At 35.0% G+C, this 22,360-nt stretch overlaps 1 protein-coding gene across 7 annotated transcripts in view; it reads right to left on the bottom strand.

The window, feature by feature from the left end:
• The window catches only part of LRBA (LPS responsive beige-like anchor protein), a 466,837-nt gene that overhangs the window by 344,995 nt on the left and 99,482 nt on the right, over nucleotides 1-22,360 (bottom strand). For all 7 annotated transcript variants that reach the window (XM_054824979.1, XM_054824981.1, XM_054824982.1 and 4 more), the window contains 17 exons: nucleotides 21,463-21,584; nucleotides 21,232-21,358; nucleotides 19,856-19,975; nucleotides 19,399-19,545; nucleotides 18,342-18,539; nucleotides 17,600-17,733; nucleotides 16,201-16,309; nucleotides 15,942-16,094; nucleotides 14,750-14,918; nucleotides 12,717-12,796; nucleotides 11,160-11,222; nucleotides 9,248-9,345; nucleotides 6,039-6,131; nucleotides 5,097-5,205; nucleotides 4,462-4,543; nucleotides 2,634-2,757; nucleotides 2,196-2,388 (listed from right to left, as the gene is read on the bottom strand). In XM_054824979.1, the coding sequence (XP_054680954.1) occupies nucleotides 2,196-2,388; nucleotides 2,634-2,757; nucleotides 4,462-4,543; nucleotides 5,097-5,205; nucleotides 6,039-6,131; nucleotides 9,248-9,345; nucleotides 11,160-11,222; nucleotides 12,717-12,796; nucleotides 14,750-14,918; nucleotides 15,942-16,094; nucleotides 16,201-16,309; nucleotides 17,600-17,733; nucleotides 18,342-18,539; nucleotides 19,399-19,545; nucleotides 19,856-19,975; nucleotides 21,232-21,358; nucleotides 21,463-21,584 (2,121 nt within the window). The remainder of the gene's footprint in view (nucleotides 1-2,195; nucleotides 2,389-2,633; nucleotides 2,758-4,461; nucleotides 4,544-5,096; nucleotides 5,206-6,038; nucleotides 6,132-9,247; nucleotides 9,346-11,159; nucleotides 11,223-12,716; nucleotides 12,797-14,749; nucleotides 14,919-15,941; nucleotides 16,095-16,200; nucleotides 16,310-17,599; nucleotides 17,734-18,341; nucleotides 18,540-19,398; nucleotides 19,546-19,855; nucleotides 19,976-21,231; nucleotides 21,359-21,462; nucleotides 21,585-22,360) is intronic.

Raw genomic sequence — 22,360 nt, 5'->3', positions numbered from 1 at the left:
GGTTTTACCACAAAGAGCTTTTTTTGCGATTTATCCTTATTTATTCTTATGTAATTAAAAGACACTCATGAAACATCATCTAGTTGCATAAATTGTGTGTATTATTTATAAAAAAGTTCAAATGACAAATGCATAGTAAAGTTGGAAAAAAAAATATCCAGTTTTAAAATCCTTGATTATTCCATCACCATTCATATCACTATTGTTAAGTTAGTTTCTGGGTGGTTTTGATGTTTAATCATTTTCATTTAGGCTTCTGGAACTGGATAATATTAGCACCAATGTCCAAATAAGCTGAACTCCTTTACGGTTCCTTCAAAATTACACCACCGCTCTGCCCACAATCATACACTTCTAACCTTGCCATTGTTCAACTTCCTCTGAAGCAGGCTGGAAGAACAAACAGTCCTCACATATTGACTGGAAAGCCAAAGTTAAACTTGGGAAAACTGATACATGAAGTTACTTCCACAACCAAGGATACCTCACTATGCCAGGAATCAAAAATGAGAAACACAAAGAGCGAAGCACATCATTTTCTCATTCACTATGGTATTGCACAAAAACATGCAGCCTTTTGAAAAAAACTCTGAAAACAACATTAATTGTACCTCATTTTTTGGGGGGTATTTTCTAAAACTGGAGGTTTTTTCTTAACATTTGACTGTGGTGTCACAATAAAATCTTGGGTTTTCCTCTATGAACTCCAGACCATTTATTTGCCACATTAAATCACTGAAGATAATGACCAAAAATCCATATAATTATTTTGATATAGAAGCTGTTTAAATGAGATTTCCAACATTACATTATCTTACAAAAAAAGACTAAGAATAAAACTACAGATTATAAGATAATATAATAGATAATTTTTAAATTCATTACATCAAAGTTCTGTATAAGCGAGGTGGAAAGGTGATCTCCCTCGACTCACCTCTCCATCTTTCCCCAGGGACAGTTCCCTAGAAATTCCCAGCAATCACAGAAATGCTTTAAATTATACCAGTTTCTATGAAAGCACATTAGGGATCCTTACTCCGGCTACAGCTTGCCACTGTACAATCTGCTCCACCCATGCCCTCTGCATTTTGGGGGAAAGAGAGGAAACAGGTTTTTTGAAGACTGCAGAGCCGACACCAAAGAAGGTTAAGTATATTTTAATAACTAAAACACGGTCTCTGTAAGGGTTAAAATTTGGCCCTGGATTCCTTGCACCTGGATTACATTTAGCTAAGTGACTATCTAATGATATTATTTCACACACTATTATATGGATTTCTACATTTGTCTCCCCATAGCCCAATAATCCACATCGAGCTATAAATGCGATACATAAACAGAGTTGCAAAATAACAGTATTCCAGCTGTCTGCACAGACTGACTTTTCACAAAAAAAATCATATAAAATCAAGGACCTCAGAAATGCTAACAATTCTTTAGAATCATCATATGATCTTTAGGATTCACTGATGTCCTTTCCACACAGTTAAGTTGCACACATTTAGAAATATATACTTTATAATTTAATTCATCTTAGGTAAATATTTCTGATAAACCAGAATAATTACGAGGCCCACAGTGGCCTCACTCTTTTGTTCAGAATAAGGCAGGGCAGTTATCTTTTATACTACTGTGCCTTGTTCGAAGATCCACTAATAACTTTTATGATATAATTCTGGTTGTAATAATAACAAAAAAACAGACAGAAAAATAATGAAGGGTAATAGTCTCATTCATACTGCAAGGATTTGCATTCTCATCCTGTATTCTGTGACAGCTTAACAGCTGAAGCATCTGCCTTAACTTTGATTTCTTTTCTTTTTACTGGTTTGTTTTACAGCCTTTTGATGTTACTAAAAGGTATTTTTGTTTATGAATAGATATGGTGCGCCACCTTGTGTTCATGCCATTATTAAAAACCAAAACCAGCACAAATTTTTCAGAAATGCTCCTGAAATTTGATTATTTTTTAAAATATATGCAATTTTCAGTATAAACTAATACTATCACAGTTTGAGCAAAATCAAAAAAAGATTTGTCTTCAAAGTTATGCCCAGAAACAGATATAAACACTGGACTTTTATTTAGCTACTGACTTTCACTTCAAGACTACCTCACTGTATGATACAGCACTTTAATGCTCTAAATCTAATTACACAGCATAAGAAAATTTCCCAACTATTTCCAACACTCACCTTTGAATGTGTGATTGACAGCGTATCCACCCAAACACGCCAGCCACCCCACTCATACTTGATTGCATGGTAGAGCAAAATTCGAAATATGGTATACACCATTTCAGTTATCTTCTGCTCCTCAGAAGTCTTCGGATTAAAACAGCAGAGGGAAAGCATCCACTCCTGCCAGACGGAGCACTGCAACAAACTCCTGCAAAATATACACATGCTATTTAATCAAATTTCAAAATCTATCTTAAAATATACATCAGCTAAGTCGGGAATTCAACATGTTTAGAACAACTGCTATATGCAAGCTTCTCTAATTTTACATATTTAAGACTATACTTAGAATTTGCTGAACAGCAATGAAGCTGTATCTGCCTAATGAGTCTAATTTACTAGGAGACCTTATTACTTACTTTGTATACATGTGCATACAGCCAGCTATCTTACCTCCTATTTTCTCTGCTGTTATTAAAAAGTTTAATCATATCTGAGAGAAAGGCTCGTCGAACCTCCAGAGTTTCTAGACACTGCGGAGAATTACGCAGCAGGATTGCAATAACCTTCAAAATCTCTGTAAAACAGTTCATGAGCAACAAACTATTAGAGAGCAACAAACTATTAGTACAGCACAAAATACAGGACATCTTCCAATATTATTTGTACAAGAAAAGTAACTGTACATAAAGAAAGTTTTATACTGAGAAAAAGTACACCTCTAAGTAGAACATTTAATTAATACAAATCCCTTCTTCCAAGACTTCTGGTCACCATTGGGGGATTTGCAGGCCTATACAGTTGAAGAAAATGGAATCCAAGTTAAATTATTCTGATTTTTTGAATTATCAAGTTTAAGCAACACAAAGGTTACCTCATGACAAATGACAAGCTATCAGAATCTCTCAGAACCTTTTTCTAAGGAAGTTCACATAATATAATGCATATATTATAAAATCAATATATGAAGAAAATTCATAGATTTTGCTCTACCTTAATAATATTGAACTTTTGAAGAATGTGAACAGCTTCTGATTATACTTAATTTCTGTTATAAAAAAAGTTTGAGAAAGGGGACAAAACCTTCCTGATATTATGCTCATAAGAGATGAAATTTCATGTTTTATATATTTTTAGTAGTCAGTCAAAATCATGGGTACATTCCACTGTTTGAAGCAGTGGTGCAGTCACTGTTCTTGTTACTTAAAAAAAGTTAACTTTTTAAATAAATTAGGGTGCTATTTGAACATGGTCACTGTGATAGTCTCATTTCACCTTGTACTGTTTATTTAAAAAGAGAAATTCCTTATTTGATAATATTAGCACTGATCTTAAAAAGGTAGTCTAGAAGTCACTCTTCCTACTAGACCTAGGTAATTCCAGACTCATGCCTCACACTACAAATAATCTGTATTAACCACAGCAGTGACTGCCAACTTCAAAAAAATCTTAAGAGAAAGGAACAGAAATCTCCTCATATCTCTTGCTTCATTCAGATTTACCAGAAGGCAAATGGCATACTGCAACTAGATTTCTTTCCTCTGTCTCTGCTTTGCTTGCCTTTCTCTTCCTCCACTTTCTACATGAAGCAAACCCACAACTATGACCTACATTTAATGACAAAGCAGCTATGAAAGTGAAAAATCTATTATTTCTCCAGAAAAAATGAACTCCCAAAGCAATCATAAGTCCATTGTATTATATACAGAGCACATTAATAATGCATATAATTCAGGAAAGGAAATCAGTATTTTCTCTTAGTTTAAAAGACATCTAAAGTTTCATATCAAGATATTTCCCATAAAGTAAGCTACCCAAAACAGTGAGCAGATACATTTCTCCTACTTTCCATCTAGCGCTGTCATACTGAATGTAATTTAAGATGAAGGTTGTTTCCATATTTCAGGTAATTTTGTCTGACATCACTAAATAATGCAATCAGAATTTTGCTGGAACCTTAACATGTATTAAATCAAAGTATCCTGTGCATGCAAGTCTTGAAAAACCATTTCATAACATGACTGCACAGCCAAAAAGGGTGAGTTATGAACTACATACACATTTAGACACATAAAACGTCTTTCAAAAAAGCTATAGAGACATACTTCCTAAATAACTCCAACTAAATGCACATTATATTTCCTTTTGTATGAAAAACAATGTAAAACTAAGATCGGAATTAAGACTGGTGGATGTAATTAATAAGCTTTCTCATGTTCTGTTTTGTTTTTTAGAGCAGACTTTTCTTAAGGTAGCACTTAGAAGTGTGTATGATTCTTACGAGGATTTTGTATCTTCACTGTTGAATCTGGGTCAGGGTGTTGTTTATGTATCACTTGAGTACAAATCTGTTCAGTCAGAATCTAGCAAGAAAGAAGAAGATGCCATATCAATGTTCATAAAGGCAGCTTACTGAAAAACAGTTGGATACATCCTTCATACAGCACTGCCATTATTTCACCATAGTTCTAAAAATTATCCAAAAAACCCCACTTCTTGTCTGTCGTCTTCTGATAATTTATTTCAACCTGTTCCTAAAATTTTACTCTAAACTATTTTTTTTGCTTTAAGCACACACTGTTATTTTAAATACACTGGAAGAGAAACCTGAATCTAACCAAAACAATCCTCATAAGGCAAGATCATTGCTATAATAAAATTCCATATATATATGAGTGTCTGCTTGAGACATTCAGGTTACTCATTATCTAGAATTGTTCATAATGAGCATAACCAAGTTAGGGTGGGGGGAATATCTTGAGTAGTGAGCTTGGGCGGGGGGAAGCAGCACTCAGCTGCATCACGCTAAGGTTTAAATGTCATCTGGAACATATCAGCACAAATATGTAAGCAATTTTCTAACAGTGTCTTACAAGTAATTAGGAAGATTGGATCCTAACTACAGTATATTACTACCTCAAATAGGACATTATATGTGGTCATGGTGATTAAGCTTGTCTGAAGCATCAGCCTTTCAGCCAACAAAGAGAACAATCCATGTCCAAGCATGACTTCAGCTTTTCTCCTAAAATAGTACAGAAAGATAAAACAAAAACTTATGTATTTAACTTGCTTGGGGGGAGGGGGGTAGTTTATAAAGTGTGCCTCAAGAAATATGAAATCACTGGCAACATCTTTTTCTCTTTTGTTCCTTAAGTCTTTCACTTTTAGTTAAGGAAAAGGGCAAAGATTCAGATTCTGAAAGGACAAGTCATTCCCTGAAGACAGAGACCGTTAACTTTCTCCCATAAATGTGGTCCACTCACCCATGGGCCTAAAAATCTGAAACATACCCTTAGGAATTTCTTGATAAACACCAAGGAAAGGGCATCTTTGTCCTCATTTCACCCAAAAATACAACCATGGACAGCGATCTCAATAGTTATCTACTGTCATAGTCAACTTGAGACATACTAAATCTAGTTCTCAGTAAGTAACACGAGGTTCAATCTCGCCAGTCTAATTCTTGCTACCAATTTCAGTGTAATCATGGAAAAAGACCACTTTAAAAAGCAGCCAGCTATACCACAAGTAGGTAATTTAATGAACTTGGTAAGGAAGTGATAATGCCCGGACCCTAGTTGCCAATAACAAGTAACTCCACCACATCAGAAATGTAAAGATGACAAACAAATTGAAGGGTACTTGAAGAACAGTAGCTCCTATTCAGTGAAGCATATTTAGTGATCAACCTCCAATATAGTTTTTTTTTTTTACTTCACATACAAACATACGTGTGTATATATATACACACACCAAACAATATACACACAGTATATATGGCATGTATGTGTCACAACCTACCTTTTTTCCTTCTTTTTTGGTGGGGTTTGTTTTAAGACCTAAACCAGTACTTACTTTGGAGACAGATGCTTTAAGAAATATCCCATCACTTTTAGAGCTTGCACCCTGATGCCTTCACTTTGTGATGCTAAAAGCTTGTAGACAACCCTAAGTAGAGAAAACACAAGGCCTCCTGAAAGAGTCGAAATACACAGAATTTTTGGAATGACAAATTAACTGCAGTAGACTGCACATAAATTTATATCTAAGCCTAATTTAAAAGAATGACTATAAGACATTTCTGTTAAGAGCACAATAGGTTGTGATTTCACATTTTATAATTACACTTAGAGATTTTTAATCAAATTTAAGTATCTCCCAAATATCAATAAATAAAACATGCTATGAAATTGCATGTGCAATTCCTACATTGAAAATTGTTGATCTGATATTTTATCCAGAAAACTAAGCAATTGTTTTAGTATAAATGTGGCTGGATAAGAATAGCCATGTATGGAGGGGGATTTATTACTAGCACTACTATTTGACATCTGTGCACACTGTTGCTCCCACAAGGGGGATAGAGGAAGACACCAAGTGAGAAGGCATTCTTCTCATTTCACCTACATCAGTCTCTGCTCTTCACCTCCTTATGATTATGCTCTACACATGCTTATGGTTCTCCACTAAGAAGGTTTAAGAAGAAAGTCAAAGGGCATGAGGGCCATGTCTGTAGCAAAGTACTAGACTTAACTAGCTGAACAGTTCTAGCTGAAGTTTTCCTAAGAGAGAAAATGAGACTGTAATAAACACAGCAAGGAAAGTGTCAACGTAACTGATGAAAGTCTAGTAAATTAATAAACAACTGGAAGTACAGTCTTACAGTGAGAAGTGTTCAGTAAGCTTAAATATATTTGACATTACCAATTCAATCTGTGAAACTGCACAAATCTCATCACATGTATCGATGCCTTCCTCTCCCCGAATAAAAAGAAATCAGACTAGTATTTAATCTTAACTTCTCAAACATTTATTTGCAGTATATTAAAGGTTAATCTTTTATTAAATGAAGTTTATTTACACAGCGAAAAATTCTAATAATGGCCTTCTGTCAATGTAAAGAATAACAAATGCAAGTTTTTGACCCTGGTAAATCTCCCATAAAAACTTAAGACCTCTAAATGTATGTATCAGTTACATCAAATTTCATTCATTGCTTTCTTTTTAGACAGTAAGGTGCTTATGACCATGTCACTATCTGATTTTAGTTGGGCTACGGTATTGGACAGATCTTTGAATTTGTGAAATATGATTTAGCCTATACCTACATGGACTACCAAGCTCTCTCTGAAAAAAAGAAAAGTTTAATTTCCTAATGCTCCAAGAAATTGGAACAGAAGGCACTCTACTCAGCCTTTACTGCTGAGTAAATTTTTGACAAAATATTTATCGCACTTTTTTTTGGGTGGAGGGGGGGAAATAAATACCTAATTTCAATGATTCTTGAGTCTTTCCAAAATATCTCATATTACAATACTGCATTTTAGATCAGCAAGTTGTAAAGAATTCGAAGGACTTATTCAAGTTTTTAGGCCTATACATAACTGATGACTCATCACTAGTTACATATTCCTTCACTTTTACATACCTAAAAATATTACCCAGGACAGCTAATCCAAGGCCAAAAAAAAAAAAAAAAAAAAAAAAATCTAGTTCTATACCAGGGTTTAAGTGAAAAGCCAGGAGTGATTATAAAACAGTTATCTATAAACAAATAACTTATCCTGGAGAAAGCTACAGCCACAGCAACTATAGAAGCAAAAAAATGAGCAAGCCCACGATACAATGTTCATTCAAGCAATATAATCCATTTCTCTGCTTGTTTTAACAGAACAGTATGAGGGTTACTTAATTGTACAGAAAACAAATATTTCCTTATGCTTATTATTTCTTTAGTAGATTGGTTACTTTTTAAAAATTTTAATTAAAAACTCCAAATATTTATAAAGCTTTGTAAAATTATTTTTAAATTCCAAGAATATGGTGGTTTAATTCCAAAAATAAGCATACACGCAACCCGTTAAGTGACTGGAGACAATACAGGAGCATGGAATGTAACAAATGAGACAGGAAAACAAAGTGATTTCTCACTGTGGACTCACTATTCATACTGACTTGCCCATATACTAGTTAATAAAAAAGAAAATGTCTACTGCCAGTTGTTAAATAAAAACAAACATATTGCATTGGAGACTGAACATGACATTCAAATGCTTTATTATTTAGAGTTTTTATTAGTTTCCCATAGCATAACACATTACCATACAAATGAAGTCAAAGCTGAAGAAAATGGGTAAAAAAAAAATAAAAAAATCAGCCTAGCACTAAAAGGGGAGAAAACAATTATGAACATGCCTGAATGTTGTCTCTTGAGAAAGGGCAACTGAAAAAAAATATATGTATAAATAGGGGTTAACCAATAGGTGCAACAAAATGTATGAAATGAGACTCTGCCTTTACACAGCAAGAGAATTACTATTCCACATACCCTTCTAGGAATAGTTCTTACATTTGTTTGCCTGTTCCAGTTTTTTCCCCCCACTATGTTGAAGCAGGTTCATTTTAAATTGGAAAAGTTCAATAATGTGACCACTCTGAGAGCCACAACACAAAATCAAAGTCATAACTTAGTCTTTTTCTAGCAGATCTTCTCTTGTGCTTTTACTGTTAGTAGAGTTTGCTACTTTTTCTACTTTTCTCTCACAATAGTGTTAAACAATATTTTTCTGTTTGTTGGGAAAAAGACATTGTGAACAATCCATACCACAAAGTGCTAAATTTAAGCAAAGAAAAGGCTCCTTCCACAAAAGTCCCATAATGCTTTACACATAAAAAAAGGAAAGAAAACTAACAAAGATCAGAAGAAATCTGAACCAATTTTTGTCTGCCCACTTTCAGTTCTAACATATGTAAGAATGGGAGGCTAAAGACTAAGCGCTAGGTAGATGAAGACTTAACACAGATGTATAGACTAACTCAAATTGATCGCTACCTGTTTGAGAGTGACTGACAGCGTGGAAACATTAAAAAAAAACCCCAAACCCTCATTGATAATAAATCCAACATCAGCTCTTGTCAGAAGAGCACCTGGACACAAACATTTCCCAAGATGAGGAATCTAATACTACAACAGATACACTGAGGAGGACCTGTCAGTTTTCTAGCAAGCAACATGTATGTCAAAATACTATTTCCTTTTGCCCACTTAGAAAATTTGAACTTACTGTAATCCATTCCTCTGATCAAAAGCAGGGATCATAGAACTGGGATGCTCTGACATCAGAGCAACAAGCAACTGCAAGACATCCATTAGATTGTCATCCTGTTGAATAAAAGTTACAAATCTGAATTAAAAATGCATGTATGCACTGTTTTGGTTAAAAGAACTACTACAAAATATTTCAAAATTATCTGGAGAGTAATAGTCAACCAAAGACCAAAACAATTAGGCCAGGATCAAAAGAGCTACAGATCTGGAAGGCAAGTGCAGGAGAAAATATTACCACAAAAACCCCTTTATATTTTTTAGAGTGAAAAGTGATACAGCTGTGTCTGGGATGTGAGCCTTTGACAGGGAGTGGACTATTGCACTATGCTATTTTCTTCCACACACACATGCTCATCTGTTTGCATGTGTATTTCCCCCTCTTTTACTGCACAGGAGCTAGAAATATACTGCTGCACATTTTCTGGGGCACAGGGTGGTGTTTAATGCAGAATCTCTACTAACAAATGCTCAAGCCCAGGAAAAAAAAAAAAAAAAGAAAAAACCACCCACCCGTCACAGACAATATTTAAAATGGGTAATTCAAGCTGCTCAGTTAAGTTTTTCATATCACTAGCCTCAAGCACTCTAAACTACAGTTTATTAATTTGTTCCAAGTTACTTAAAACTAAAAAATAACCTACAAAGTAACAAAATGCAACTGTCTCCCCATTCTTTCCGGTATTAAAATGAAAGCTTATTAAAAACAAGCAAACTTTCCAACAAATATTTGTTTCTTTTTTTGAACAAATATTCTGATTCTTTCTCTGTTAGAGAACCAGTTTTACATCCCCTGAATAACTGTGTTCACCTGATAACATTATTAGCTTACATTACAGATGCTATCACTGATGCATGAGCCCTATGAGAAGGCTGAATTTTACTTTTTTTTTGCCCTTGATTTTTTCTGAATTTACAACTAGATACCTAATTCTATGGGATTCAGTATTTGTGGATCTTTTAGGCTTTTTTAGACTTGACCATGCAAACTGCTAAGATAGTTAAAATATCACTTCCTCATCTGAAGGCTATATAAAGCTTCTGCTATTTGGGTTTACTCTTACATGTTACCAAGAGTCTTATTTTTTACATCTTCATACAAAGTAGAATGACTTAATTTGCTTGACCATGGTACTACCAAGTAGTAGTAATCAGCACAGAGAATAAAAGGAAAATATAGGTGTAAACACAAAAAAAGAAAGAAAAAAAATCCATACTGCTTGAAGTGAAGTTCAATTAATTCCTTATTTTACCCATTTCAAGCACCCTTACAGAGATGAGATCAGTTAGATTTATGTCCCCATTTCCCTTGTCTTTGATGTTGCATCTGGCATAAAGTGCCTTTTCCTGGTGCTAAAATATGAAGATGCAGATGTATCAGTGGTAACCAACATTTTCTCCCAATTAAGTTTATATGATTCTCTTAGATGCCATTAACATACATCTTTATTTTTTAATGCATGTTTTCAATTTTATTACTTTATTTAAGAAGCAAAATAAAAAGGAGAGAAAAACAAAACAAAAATATTACTTAGGCAGCATAAAACAAGGTTTTGTCTTTTTTCTTTTAAAGTCAGTCTCACCATCTGTTTTTCTGCTTGGTAAATCAGTTTGCAGCACAACATAAGAAACCATTTTGACTTACTGGCTTAATGAACTTCAATCTAACATTGAACATAGTGCTTAAATCACTACAAGAATATTGGCAATTCAGCACACTACACTAAAGAGTTGGACAATGTTTGCTACTTCCTCTACAGAGCCATCTTGTGGCATAAAGAAGGTAATATTTGAAAATATTCAAATATTTGGTGGTCACAAACAGCAGAAGTAGTACCTCTCCCTCCACCCCAGCCCAAATTAAAAATTACCTCATGTATAGTGAGCAGATAATTGAGGATAGCTTGCAATTCATCTTCTTTTATTCCATAGTCCTTTAAAAACAATCAGGTTTTAACTACCATCTTTCAAATACAAAAGTACTGTTCCCAAAAGAGCATTATTACAAGCCATGGTTATACACAGAACAAGTCCCACAAGACAAATTTGTTTTCACTTGGTGCTATAATAGCTTCAGGGATGGAAGGTAGCCTTTTCTCTGCCCAAAACATACCCATTGAAGATTATAAAAGTGCATTAAGACAACTCCAATACAAGCATAAAAATAAGCTATATAGTAATATAGCACACGAAATTGTTAGAGTAACACATGTTAATTGATACAGATAATTGGAACTGAGAGCTTCCTATTAATAGAATTAAATTAAGGTGGCAAAGAGGATTCCAAAGTAGAGCTGGATGTTGAATTATGAGCCTTTTAGCTATGCCTACAGATGAGTTTGCTTCTTATTTTCCACTACAGAACCCTATCTTCAGTGACTATCAACTCTGCAGAAGCTTAAATCATTTATGGCATCTATGTCAGGAATATGCCTTGAGGTCTTTTTGGTGAAGATAAAATAAAACCCAACAGTTTCTAAGATCAGAATGAGGGAAGGGAAAAGCAGGCTTTTAGTTTTTAAAGTCTCTCATTTCCCGAAAAGATTTTACACCACTTTGTACAAATACAAAAATTGCAGAAGAATCAACCTTTTACGATGGACATGCTTTATACTGTCCTTGTGGAACTCTATCCAACACTGTCCAAGTTACAAATCTCTGACTGAAATTTAAAAAAAAATAATAATAAAAATGAAGGTAACACTTAATGAAAGTCTTCTGGAGTTTGGTAGCTAAATTGTCCCTGATACTTCAATTGTAGAACACCCAAATTAAAGAAAGAGTATGACAGTCAAGAGCAGAACTTCTCTGGTAGTTACTCCTCCGTACTGCTGGGGCTAAGGGTAGCAGCACAGAGAGCATACTGGTCCCTTAGCAACACAGAGGAAGAGGGGAAAAGGGACTTAGATTCAAACACAGAAAAGAGTCTACAGAAGGGAGAGGGGTGAGATCAGAGCTTACAAAAGGAAAGGGTTAACAAGACTGTATAAGCAGTACAACTGCTGAATTTCAATATTCCTCTAATGTCTAACAAACAGTTGTGAAACTTATTGATAAGAGTTTTTCTTATCCTCCTCTGTCCCACTGGCCCACTGCATATAATGTCAAATGTTGCTCTTTAAGCACTTCTGATGCAGGTGATATTGTTCTTGTCAAAAACAAAATATGGAATCAAATACTTATTTCCCCGTAGTAAAATTTCTAAGTTAGATAATTAACAGCTCCACTTTTGATAAAAACAGCTTAAAAGGGAGAAAAAAACATCTTTAGCACTGCTGTCTGTGGCAAGAGCCACAACAAAAAGATGCACCTTGCATGGTGTTTCTATTATTTGTTTACAACATTCAACATTTTCAGAAAAATTGCTATATTAAAGTGCATTTATTTATGAAAGGAAACTTAAATATCATAATTTATAGTTATCCTACCTTCATCACTAGCTGTTTAATGAACATCAACAAGAAGGCTCGCAGAGATAAAATCTCTTTTTGAGTAGGTCGTGGCCCATCTAAAAAAGAAGAAAAGTAGACAGATGAAATGCAAATTAACACCTGTTATTAGCATAGCATGCATATTCACATAAAGAAAAAAGACATTCTGGGTGAAGAGGGCAAAGTTCTAAGTAGTTATCTTCCCTCCACTTCAGATTACTAAATAGGAATGTATTTTATCACTCTTTATTTGTACAATGCCCAACCAGTGAGGGTCTACTAATGTTTTTATTAAATACCGTTTTCTAAACCTCTCTAAATTCTTTTCATGATTTTACCACTTCCTTCCAGTGTCTAAGAGCCAACTTCATGCAAGGAAACGGACTGATAAGACCTTTATGTCAGAATTTCCAGATTCAAATTTTTGCAGTTTACGATTGTTTTTAAAGTTATTCTGCTAAAGCTCAAAGGAAGAACTACGTGCCATTATTACACATTGGCTATATGCACAACAAAAATCAATCTTACAATGCTATACATTAAGATTACCTTGAAAGCCATGATTTGATTTGTTAACTCAAAGTCAAAAGGACTTTCTTCTGCCATTCCTGTGTAAAGCAGACTTTCACTAAAACATTTTAAATACTCAAACACTGAGAAGTTCCCAGGAGAGGCAAGGTTAAAAAAAACAGGTGCAACCAAATGTCAAAGACAAGTAAAAGCTTTCATACAGAATGTAAATGAACTGTTGCAAATATGTTTCTAGGGATAGTTTTTACACTGGTTCATAGGTTCACAGTTCTTACAATCTTAATCATAAGGGAAAAGCAAATCAACTAGCAAATGTAAGTGATCATATGAGTCTGGTTTTACACAGTATAGCCTCACAGGCATATTTGGTTTAAGAATAGTTATCTTCAATATAGACCGGTGTAGTCAAAATACGCCATTAAACTGTAATCATAAGACTATCTTACACAAACACTTCTAAATAAATCAGAAACTAAGCAAATCCATGTCTTCACTAAAAAGAAAGGAGAAAGCAAACATGCTTTTCTCCTTACAGGATGCAAAATACTGCAAAACAATCTTTGCAACCCTCTGACAGGAAGGGTTGGTCATTTTGAGAAGTTGGTGGCAGGAAGCTGGACACATTTAAGGAGCACTCACTCCCAGTACATCTAGCTCTTTCATCACCTGCTTCTCTCTGAAATTCCAGAGTCTTTTGCCTTTCTTCATTACAGGAGAGAGTAGAAGTATGTTATCCTCCCTTTGCCAAGGCTGTGTGCCCAACCCCATAAAAGACAGAACAACAATTAGAAGACTTGTAAAGCCATACTTCCAAAAAGCATTAATTCCCTTATCTGTACCAGTTCCATTTGTGTTTATGTTATGCTGGTGCACACTTCACTTCTCCTAGTTCCTTTTACAGTACTGGATTTCTGAGTCAAGCAGCTATTCCTGTTGCTTTTTATTTCGGATCAGTATTCTTGTTCTGTGTTCCATATCAATGACAAGTACTAAACACCTGTTCTAAATTTCTTATTACTTCTTTTGCCATGAGTTCGCTATCTAGATTAAGCACGCTTATTAAGCCATTTTCCAACAAGTTCAGATCCCTATGCCTGTCAGACTCAGTATGCCTGTTTTCAGCTATACTGCTATTATCAACAGATCTTACAAGCACTGAAAGCCTGTTCAGTACTTGAACTAGCTCCATAAAGAGATCAGATTCCCAGGCACAGCTCTACACTTTCAAAATCCTACCATTTCTCAGACCAATTCTATCTAGTATTAATTCATGCAGGTGACAAGAGGATATGATTTCTGAAGAAAGTTTCCAGTAGTTTCTGGGAAGAAAGCTTTCAAGAATATCCTACGGACAAAAGCGCACTGCTTGAACTGTTATAGTGAACCCACTACATTAAAATAAAATTCTTTCAAAAACATTTACAGTTCTATTCTATACATTGTATACAACATTTTTTTAAAACAATCATCAGCTTGTGACAGTATAAGTTAATACATACCTATGCCCTTGGGAGTTATACCACTGCGATCCTGAGGATTCACTACCCAATAATAATACTTGAGGGTATGCATGACCAAAAGAACTGTCCCAACCCGTCGGATTGCACCATATATGTTAACAGTGCCAATGAACTCAGTAGAAAGGTAAGTGTACAGGATCAGCTGAACCTACAACACCCAAATAGAAGAGGAAAAGTCATTACAGCAAAATTGCAACGCATCAGGCAACTACATTCTTAAATTTAATCTATTAAAATGTCTTAAAGAAATAGACTTTCTCTGCGTAGCTGTCACAAAGCTCTTAAAAACCCTTGCAAACTGATGAAAAATTTCATTTTATTTCTAAAACTATAGAATGCTGTGGGGTTTTTAAGCTGCTCATAGGAGCATGAAAGCATGGTATTCACACAATCACAGATAGCTGAGACTGGAAGGCACCTCTGGAGATCATCTAGTCCATCTCTCTGTTCAGAACAGGGTCACACATGAAGTATTATAGAAAGGTGCACATTTATTATAGGCTTAAGTATTCATTATGGGCTTAATTATTTAGATATCTTCTTTCCCTTTTTCTTCTGAGAAATGACGACTTAAATAATACTTAATAAATTAATTTAGCTGTAGCAAACATAAATGTTTTACGATGACTTCAACAGCAGCATTGTTAGTGCTGTCTCGGTTTTTTAAATGCAAAAGAAACCCTTATGGAGGCGGGGATCAAAAAATTTGGTAAGAAGTTTTCAGGTAGAACCAACTGCAAAGCTTCCACCCAAGCTGTTCACTCTCAGAGAACAGATTCCCCAAAACAAAAATAATCTGCAGGGAATATGTCAATTTAAATGAACACTTCAAATCCGGCACCCAGGATAATTTCTCTTAAAAATTGCTGAATTTTTGCCAACTAACCCATCCAAAATTCCTTCTCAATCTACGACACTCACTGGGTCAGGGACTCCAGAAGTCACACCCAACTCTGCTCTGCAGAACGCTGCAGGTTTCCAAACTCCCTGAAAACTTTGGGAGTCTGCAAAACTTGACAGTTACATGCAGAAAAGCAGAGTCTGAAAACAGGTCCTGTATGATTTCTGCTGGGGAGCCAGAACCTGTAATTCTTGGAGTCCAGGCTTAGTCTCAACACTCCCAAATCAATACATCATAAGATTGCTTATTCTCATGAAGAAGGTATCTTACCTGTGCTGGAATATGAATCCATATTGCAGGATTAAGGAGAATATGATCACACAACTGCTTCAGCAAGGGCACCCCATTGTGTAAGTTGCTCAGGTATTTTGAAAAGGCAAGGCAAAGTTCTAGTACAGCTCGGGTAACATGGGCCTTGGAAGACTGGAAAAGAAGATCTGCTTAAGTAAGAGCCCTGCAACAGTCTAGGAAAAGTATTTCTCAAAAAATTTCAAAATTAATGTGAGACATCAAGAAAGATTTGCTTTACCCTTTCTAGGCTATATCCTATCACAAGGAAGCCCTTACAGGAAAGCATCTGTTCTTGCATAGCAATAGAGTTCTTCAATAACTCCATGATGAAAGCCAATAAAGTAGAACTGTAAAATAAAATGTTTTAGTAAAGAAAAATGTTTTAAAGGATTACAATGAGACAGAAATTATTTCCAAATTAACACTTCCATCACACAGCCCAGAGATACATTTAATGTGTTATATAAATGCTCAGATCAGAATTTTTAAAACAAAAGCAAGAATAAATTTTGAAGGAATTTTGAAAGCTCTAACTTCTTGCTTTTAATTAATGCATATCTAACTTGAAATTCAGGATTCTGAGATAACCGTGCAATAGCAAAATTCTTCTGAAAATGCGTTCTTGCACAAAAGCAACAGTTAAGAGTGTACTTCTCTCTGCTTCACATTTCACTCACAAACTTCTGCAAGATCAGTAACAAATGCCATTGTACCTCTTACTGCTTTAGGATGAGCAGATATTGGAAATATTTTTCTAGACACAGCTTTACTAATGGTTCAAGCTAATTCAACTCTGCGCTGCTGCCAGAAGGAATGTTCATGCCCTTCCCCTTGTGTCACAGCGCTAGTGCCTATGAATCAAGACCTTAGCCAGCTGAAAACCCTTCTATTGCCAGGCCAGTTGCACCTGAATCTAATCCCTGACTCATTACATAGACACTCAATCTGAGTCAGCTCAAGGGAGGCCCAGGAATGTACAAATGGGCTGAAGGAACATTGTGACCACCCCTTCTTAGCAACAATATGGATGTAGATCATCTTTAAACAGTCATGAAACTACAATTGCAACAACACAAAGCAAACTACATCAGGATTCTAAAAAGCAATCCATTTGCTATTAATTCTAGTCTTCAACTTAGAAGCTCCATCAGTTTCTGTGCCTGGATGTTCAGAAGTTGGACGGAGTTGAAACCAAGCTGAAACCATAGGAAAAGCCTGGCAGTAACACTGAATAACAGCATCTTACACAAAGTCTGAAAGTAAAAAAAACAAAAACCAAAAAACACTCCAAGGAATAACTTCTTGTAGCTGAAAAATTCAACCTTCCTGGAGTTTCTCTTGAAGCTTTCCCCAGTGGATTTTCTCCATGACAGGAATAAGCTCAAGAGAATTGTCTGTAATTCTGTTACATAAAAAAAATTGTGAACTAGAAATGTGTACATTTTGATTCTGTGTGAACTTTCATAGAAAATTTGGCACAAATAAACACTTCACTTAGAAGTTCTGCCTGTAACAAGGCCACCTTTTTGTTGTTAGATGTAATTCATTGTTGCACTATGCCACTTAATAAAGCAAGAGGTAATTGCCTTTACTTAAAAAGAAACAAAGACCATAACACGGTAAGTACACACACTCACCAAACAGTTGTGTCCACGTGGTCCGATGAATATTGCCTATAGTCTAACTGTGCAAAGAGAGGGAAAAGTACCTGCACCCCTCCAATGGAATGCAGGGCACTTTGGATAGAATGCGTTAAGACTGCTTTCACATCCTGACAAGGAAGAATTAAGAAATATTGAAATCTCCTTCAGAAACTGATAAAAAGTTGTTAGAAATAGTTTAAAATTTCTTCAATATAAAAATTGTATTGCAACCAAATAAAAATAAACAGCAATAAATACAAACTGGCTGCCACAGCCACACTAAATGCTCAGTCTGGCTAACCCACTGCTTTAGATACAGTCTACAGTGTAGGTCTTCAGATGCATGAATATACAGGAGGTGGCTTGCAAACTCTAAAACAAAGCCTAGGGAAGAAAAGGGTATCATATCAACAGGGCAAAGGACAGGAGATAGGGAGTACCTGTAGGGGAGTGAACTTATGTCAGAAATGAGGAAGAAGGATTTTTTTGACAAGCTAACACAGTCTTTGCAATACTGACATTTTTTAGGTTGCAACTTTGATAAAATAAACTTTTTTCTCGAATTCTTGTGCATCCGCATTAATTCAAGAAACAGAGGAGGTAGCAGTGGGGACAACCCAAAAAATCCAACTTATCAGCAGTTCCCTATCTTGTCCAAATCCCTATAAAACTTGATTTTTAGGTTTTCAAACAGAAATCATTTGTATCATCCAAATCTATGAAAATGTTCCAATACCTGCAGCATGAGGGCATGTGGTGAATGAACAAAAATAGAAGGGTTATCCTTAGGGGATGACTCTAGACACAGCTGTGCATCTGTAGCCCTTGGGTTGTACATAAAAGCAATAGCACTGGATAGTTTGCCATCATATAGCAACAATTTGTGATGTTCATCAAGGAAGAGATCACTTTCTGCCTTGAATTTGAATGTTCCCTGGATTGGGGAGCAGGATTGGGGGAGGAAAAAAGAAAAAAAAATTAGATTACAGACATTGAGAATATGGTTCAGAACACAGCTATTGCCAAAAAATGACTAAAACATTGCTTCTTCAATCTAGCAATATTTCAGAAGGAAGGGGTCTCAAAAATATCAACCCAAAGTCAATTTTAAAGAGTTAGAACTGCAGAATTATTATTTTTTTTTGACCCCTGAAGAATGACATTGCCAAAATGGTGGGTAATGTACAAGAAACACATTAGCTAGGAAACAGAATGACAGTCAGCAATGTTCACTCAGAAGGAACTAATAATTGAGGAGCAGATAGAATAGGAACCATCATTTTAGCGTATGTTTGTACAGCTGCTAGGGAATAAGTCTTCAATCAGTGCCCCTCAGGCTATGACAAAACAAATAATAAATCACTGCAACAAAACTAATCCTCAGCACTAACTTCACACATTAAAAAAACCTGACTAGCACAATATAAAGCTACATTTCTAAAACAAATACTTCATACTTGATCTGAAGGTTTCAGTCTCAATGAAAAAGTGAACCTAGCCAGAGACAACAGCGGTGTTCTCCCTCTCCCAACCACCACCATGGAAATTTTGAGAAGTAAACAGGAATATAAATTTATTTTATATAAGAAATTAAATAATTTAATTAATGCTTGCTTGTATTTTCTGAGACAATACATAGGCTTATAGAAGAAACATGGAAGAGTTTAATAAAAAGATCACACAGTAAAAACATTTTTAGAGTGACATACAGGTGTCGTAACATTCTTAAAACCCACCATAAAGAGTCTTATCAGAATTACACTTTGGAAACTTCACAGTCAATTCTAAGATACCTTATATCCCAGACCAAGCTGGTAAATGGCAAAGATCTGAGCAGCATTGAGTGCCTCACTAAAAAGGTAAACAGACGTCATTTGCCCACAAAACACTCGATTGGCATCTGCTGTTTCTGAAGAACCCAGGAAACATTTGTCAAATGTCTGAAAATGAAACAGAACCCAGTAACAGAGTTTAATCTACGCTACACAAGCAAATTATGCAAAGAATATACATATTATCAGGGAATATTATTTTTACATAAACAGGCATTTGAGAGTCCAGCAGAAACAAATTTTAAGTTCTGAGATGTATAAAAGCAGAATCTACTCCTCTACCAAAGTTATTAATTTTATTTCGACATTTTAAAAAAATTCATTAAAATGGCAGAGGTTTATTAATAAAATGGCAAAGGATATCTATTTAATCCATAAGATGATCAATTATAGATATTAGTATACAGGAATTACTTACATCACTGGTGTTGACAAACCATGTTATTTCTCCATAAGATGCCAGCTCCCCATTCACATAACATCGAAGTTCACTATTCTTCCAGCGGTTATAGATGTGTACTATAGTAACCATATACCACTAAATGATAAGAAAACAAGTGATACAATTCTATAGACACTTAAAGTAGCTTAAGCATTAAAGTGGGTATAGTAGAATAAATTCAACTGTTTATGTGAATTAAATTAAGATTGAAAGATGTATTTTAAGTCAAAAAGATTAAGTCATTGGTGAGTTTTCTTGCATAGCTATGTCAAAGGATAACATGCCATTTTTTCCACAAAAAGTAGACACAGAAGCTTAAAAGGTATTTATGGCACAGACCTCAAAAAATCTTTATGGCAATACTGAACCAAATTTACACTGAAACCACTGTGTAAATAAGTTTTAAGTTTGGTTACTCTTAGCATGATAGACTACTGCAAATGTCATTCCAAAGAGCAAGAATGGCTCCAGACTAAAGACTTTCAAAGGCTGTGCATGTCAAATTATCACAAACAGAATCCATATTTACAGCAAGGGATTACTGATAAGAAATTCCTGAGGAGGCCTGTTCTCCCACAAAATGTTTACACCAGTTGCTTCAGAAACATTAGTAGAATACCTAATTGAAAACCAAAACATTTTCAACATAGCATAATACTATTGAATAGGCAAGCAAGCCTTCAACATCAATAATAAAACAAACTCATATTTTAATTCTTACGTTTAAAAAGATACGTAGAATAAAACACCAAATGCAAAGAGACTATTTTCTGGACAACCTGAATGAATATAAAGTATAGCATTCTTTCAAGAATGAATCTGTTGTTCTCCCACATGAAAGAACACCAAACTCCTATTAATGATCCTAGCTTGATTAGGAAAATGAAAAGTGGGTTAGAAATCATGTTTTCTTAAAATAACACTGCATTTGTCCACATCGAGTAAATAATGACATAAAGGGGAGCCTTAGTAAAACCCTTTAGGAAAAGGAGAAGAGAATGTTTGGAGGTGGGAGAAAACTGTGTTTAACTGTGTATAAACAGAGAAAGAAAACAATCACAAGCCTTGTAACTTTCAAGCTGTGTCTATGTATACAAGTTCTCAGACAACTCACATAAGTCTCAAGAATTCATGAAACTTCTGGTAAACTGCATTTTCTAGCTCTTTCTTATACATTTCATATGTAAAATTAAAAAGAAAGAAGAATTCAGAACACAAATTTGTTTTGCTCATTGCAGCGTAACTGTTCTTATACAGAAAGATGAGCCCAATCAATAGCTACAATACTCCCTTCTAGGCTACATTTTTAAATTCATGAAACCTGTTTGAAAGATTTTATTATTTTTACTCACCTTTTGTGGCTTGAAATCAAATTTTACACAATGCTGGAAACCTTTTCCCTTTGATTTTATGGACGTTACAATCAAGCAGCCTCCAACAAAGTGGGCAGAATAACCAAGTCCTTTGTTTGTTCGAAAACTAACAAATTAGAACAAAATCAGCACATACACAGATGGAAGCAGAAATCATTGAACAATTAATAGAAACTTAACATCAGAAATATGGGTTTACATAATACTCACCAATATAAGTAAGGCTTATCCTTATCCACATTGATATTATTTACAGGATCCATTCTTAGCCAAGTGTGGAAAGTAAACCCATTCTGGTATGGCCACTTGGCTATAGGAGGTAAGGCAATAGCCTAAAGAAAGCAAAAAGGTTATTCATGTAGAAAGATCAACACCACAATAGTAAGAGTATGCAGCTTAAGATAGACATTACAAACGTATACTGATATACAGATGCACACAAGAAATGCATACACTACAAACGTATACAGTTTCTCTATACTAAAAAAATCTGGCCTAACTTCTGTGCTTTTTGTACTCCACTGTTAAAATATTTAATTAATCTAAATTTTTAAAAACTGGTCTTTATATCTCAAAGAAGATCATTAATAGTAACCTTCACTTCAAAAATTAAATTCTTTAGTGGAAGCCTTACCGCATAAAAACTCCTCAAAATGCAAATTTAAGTTGATTTGGTTTTGCGGTAACCTGACAGAATAATCAGATTTATAAACTTATTTCCACGTAGTGTTGGTATCCAGGAAAAAAAAACCCTGATTATGAAAAGAAGCTGGCCACAAAAAGAGAATCATATACACTTAGAATTCTTTTCTCTCTTGCAACGCATGTCTACGTATCCTTCCATATCATAGGATATGAAAGACTTACAAACTTCCTTAAAAGAAAGGTAATACAATCTCCACCAGCCAAAATCTTCATACCAAACACTGTTTATATTAGCTCAAAAGCTCTTAAGTCTGGTGGGGCCCTTTGTTTCAAACAGTTGGGGTTTATTGTGTGGGGGTTTTTTTGTTTGGTTGGGGCTTTTTTTAATACTACTATTAACTTTCCGCTGGTTTGCTGCACAGATTTGCAATACACACTTCAGCTAAGACTGCCATAACCTCTG

This window comes from Grus americana, chromosome 4 (genome assembly GCF_028858705.1).
Source record: "Grus americana isolate bGruAme1 chromosome 4, bGruAme1.mat, whole genome shotgun sequence".
Lineage (NCBI taxonomy): Eukaryota > Metazoa > Chordata > Aves > Gruiformes > Gruidae > Grus > Grus americana.
This window is presented reverse-complemented; position numbering and strand designations above follow the sequence as displayed.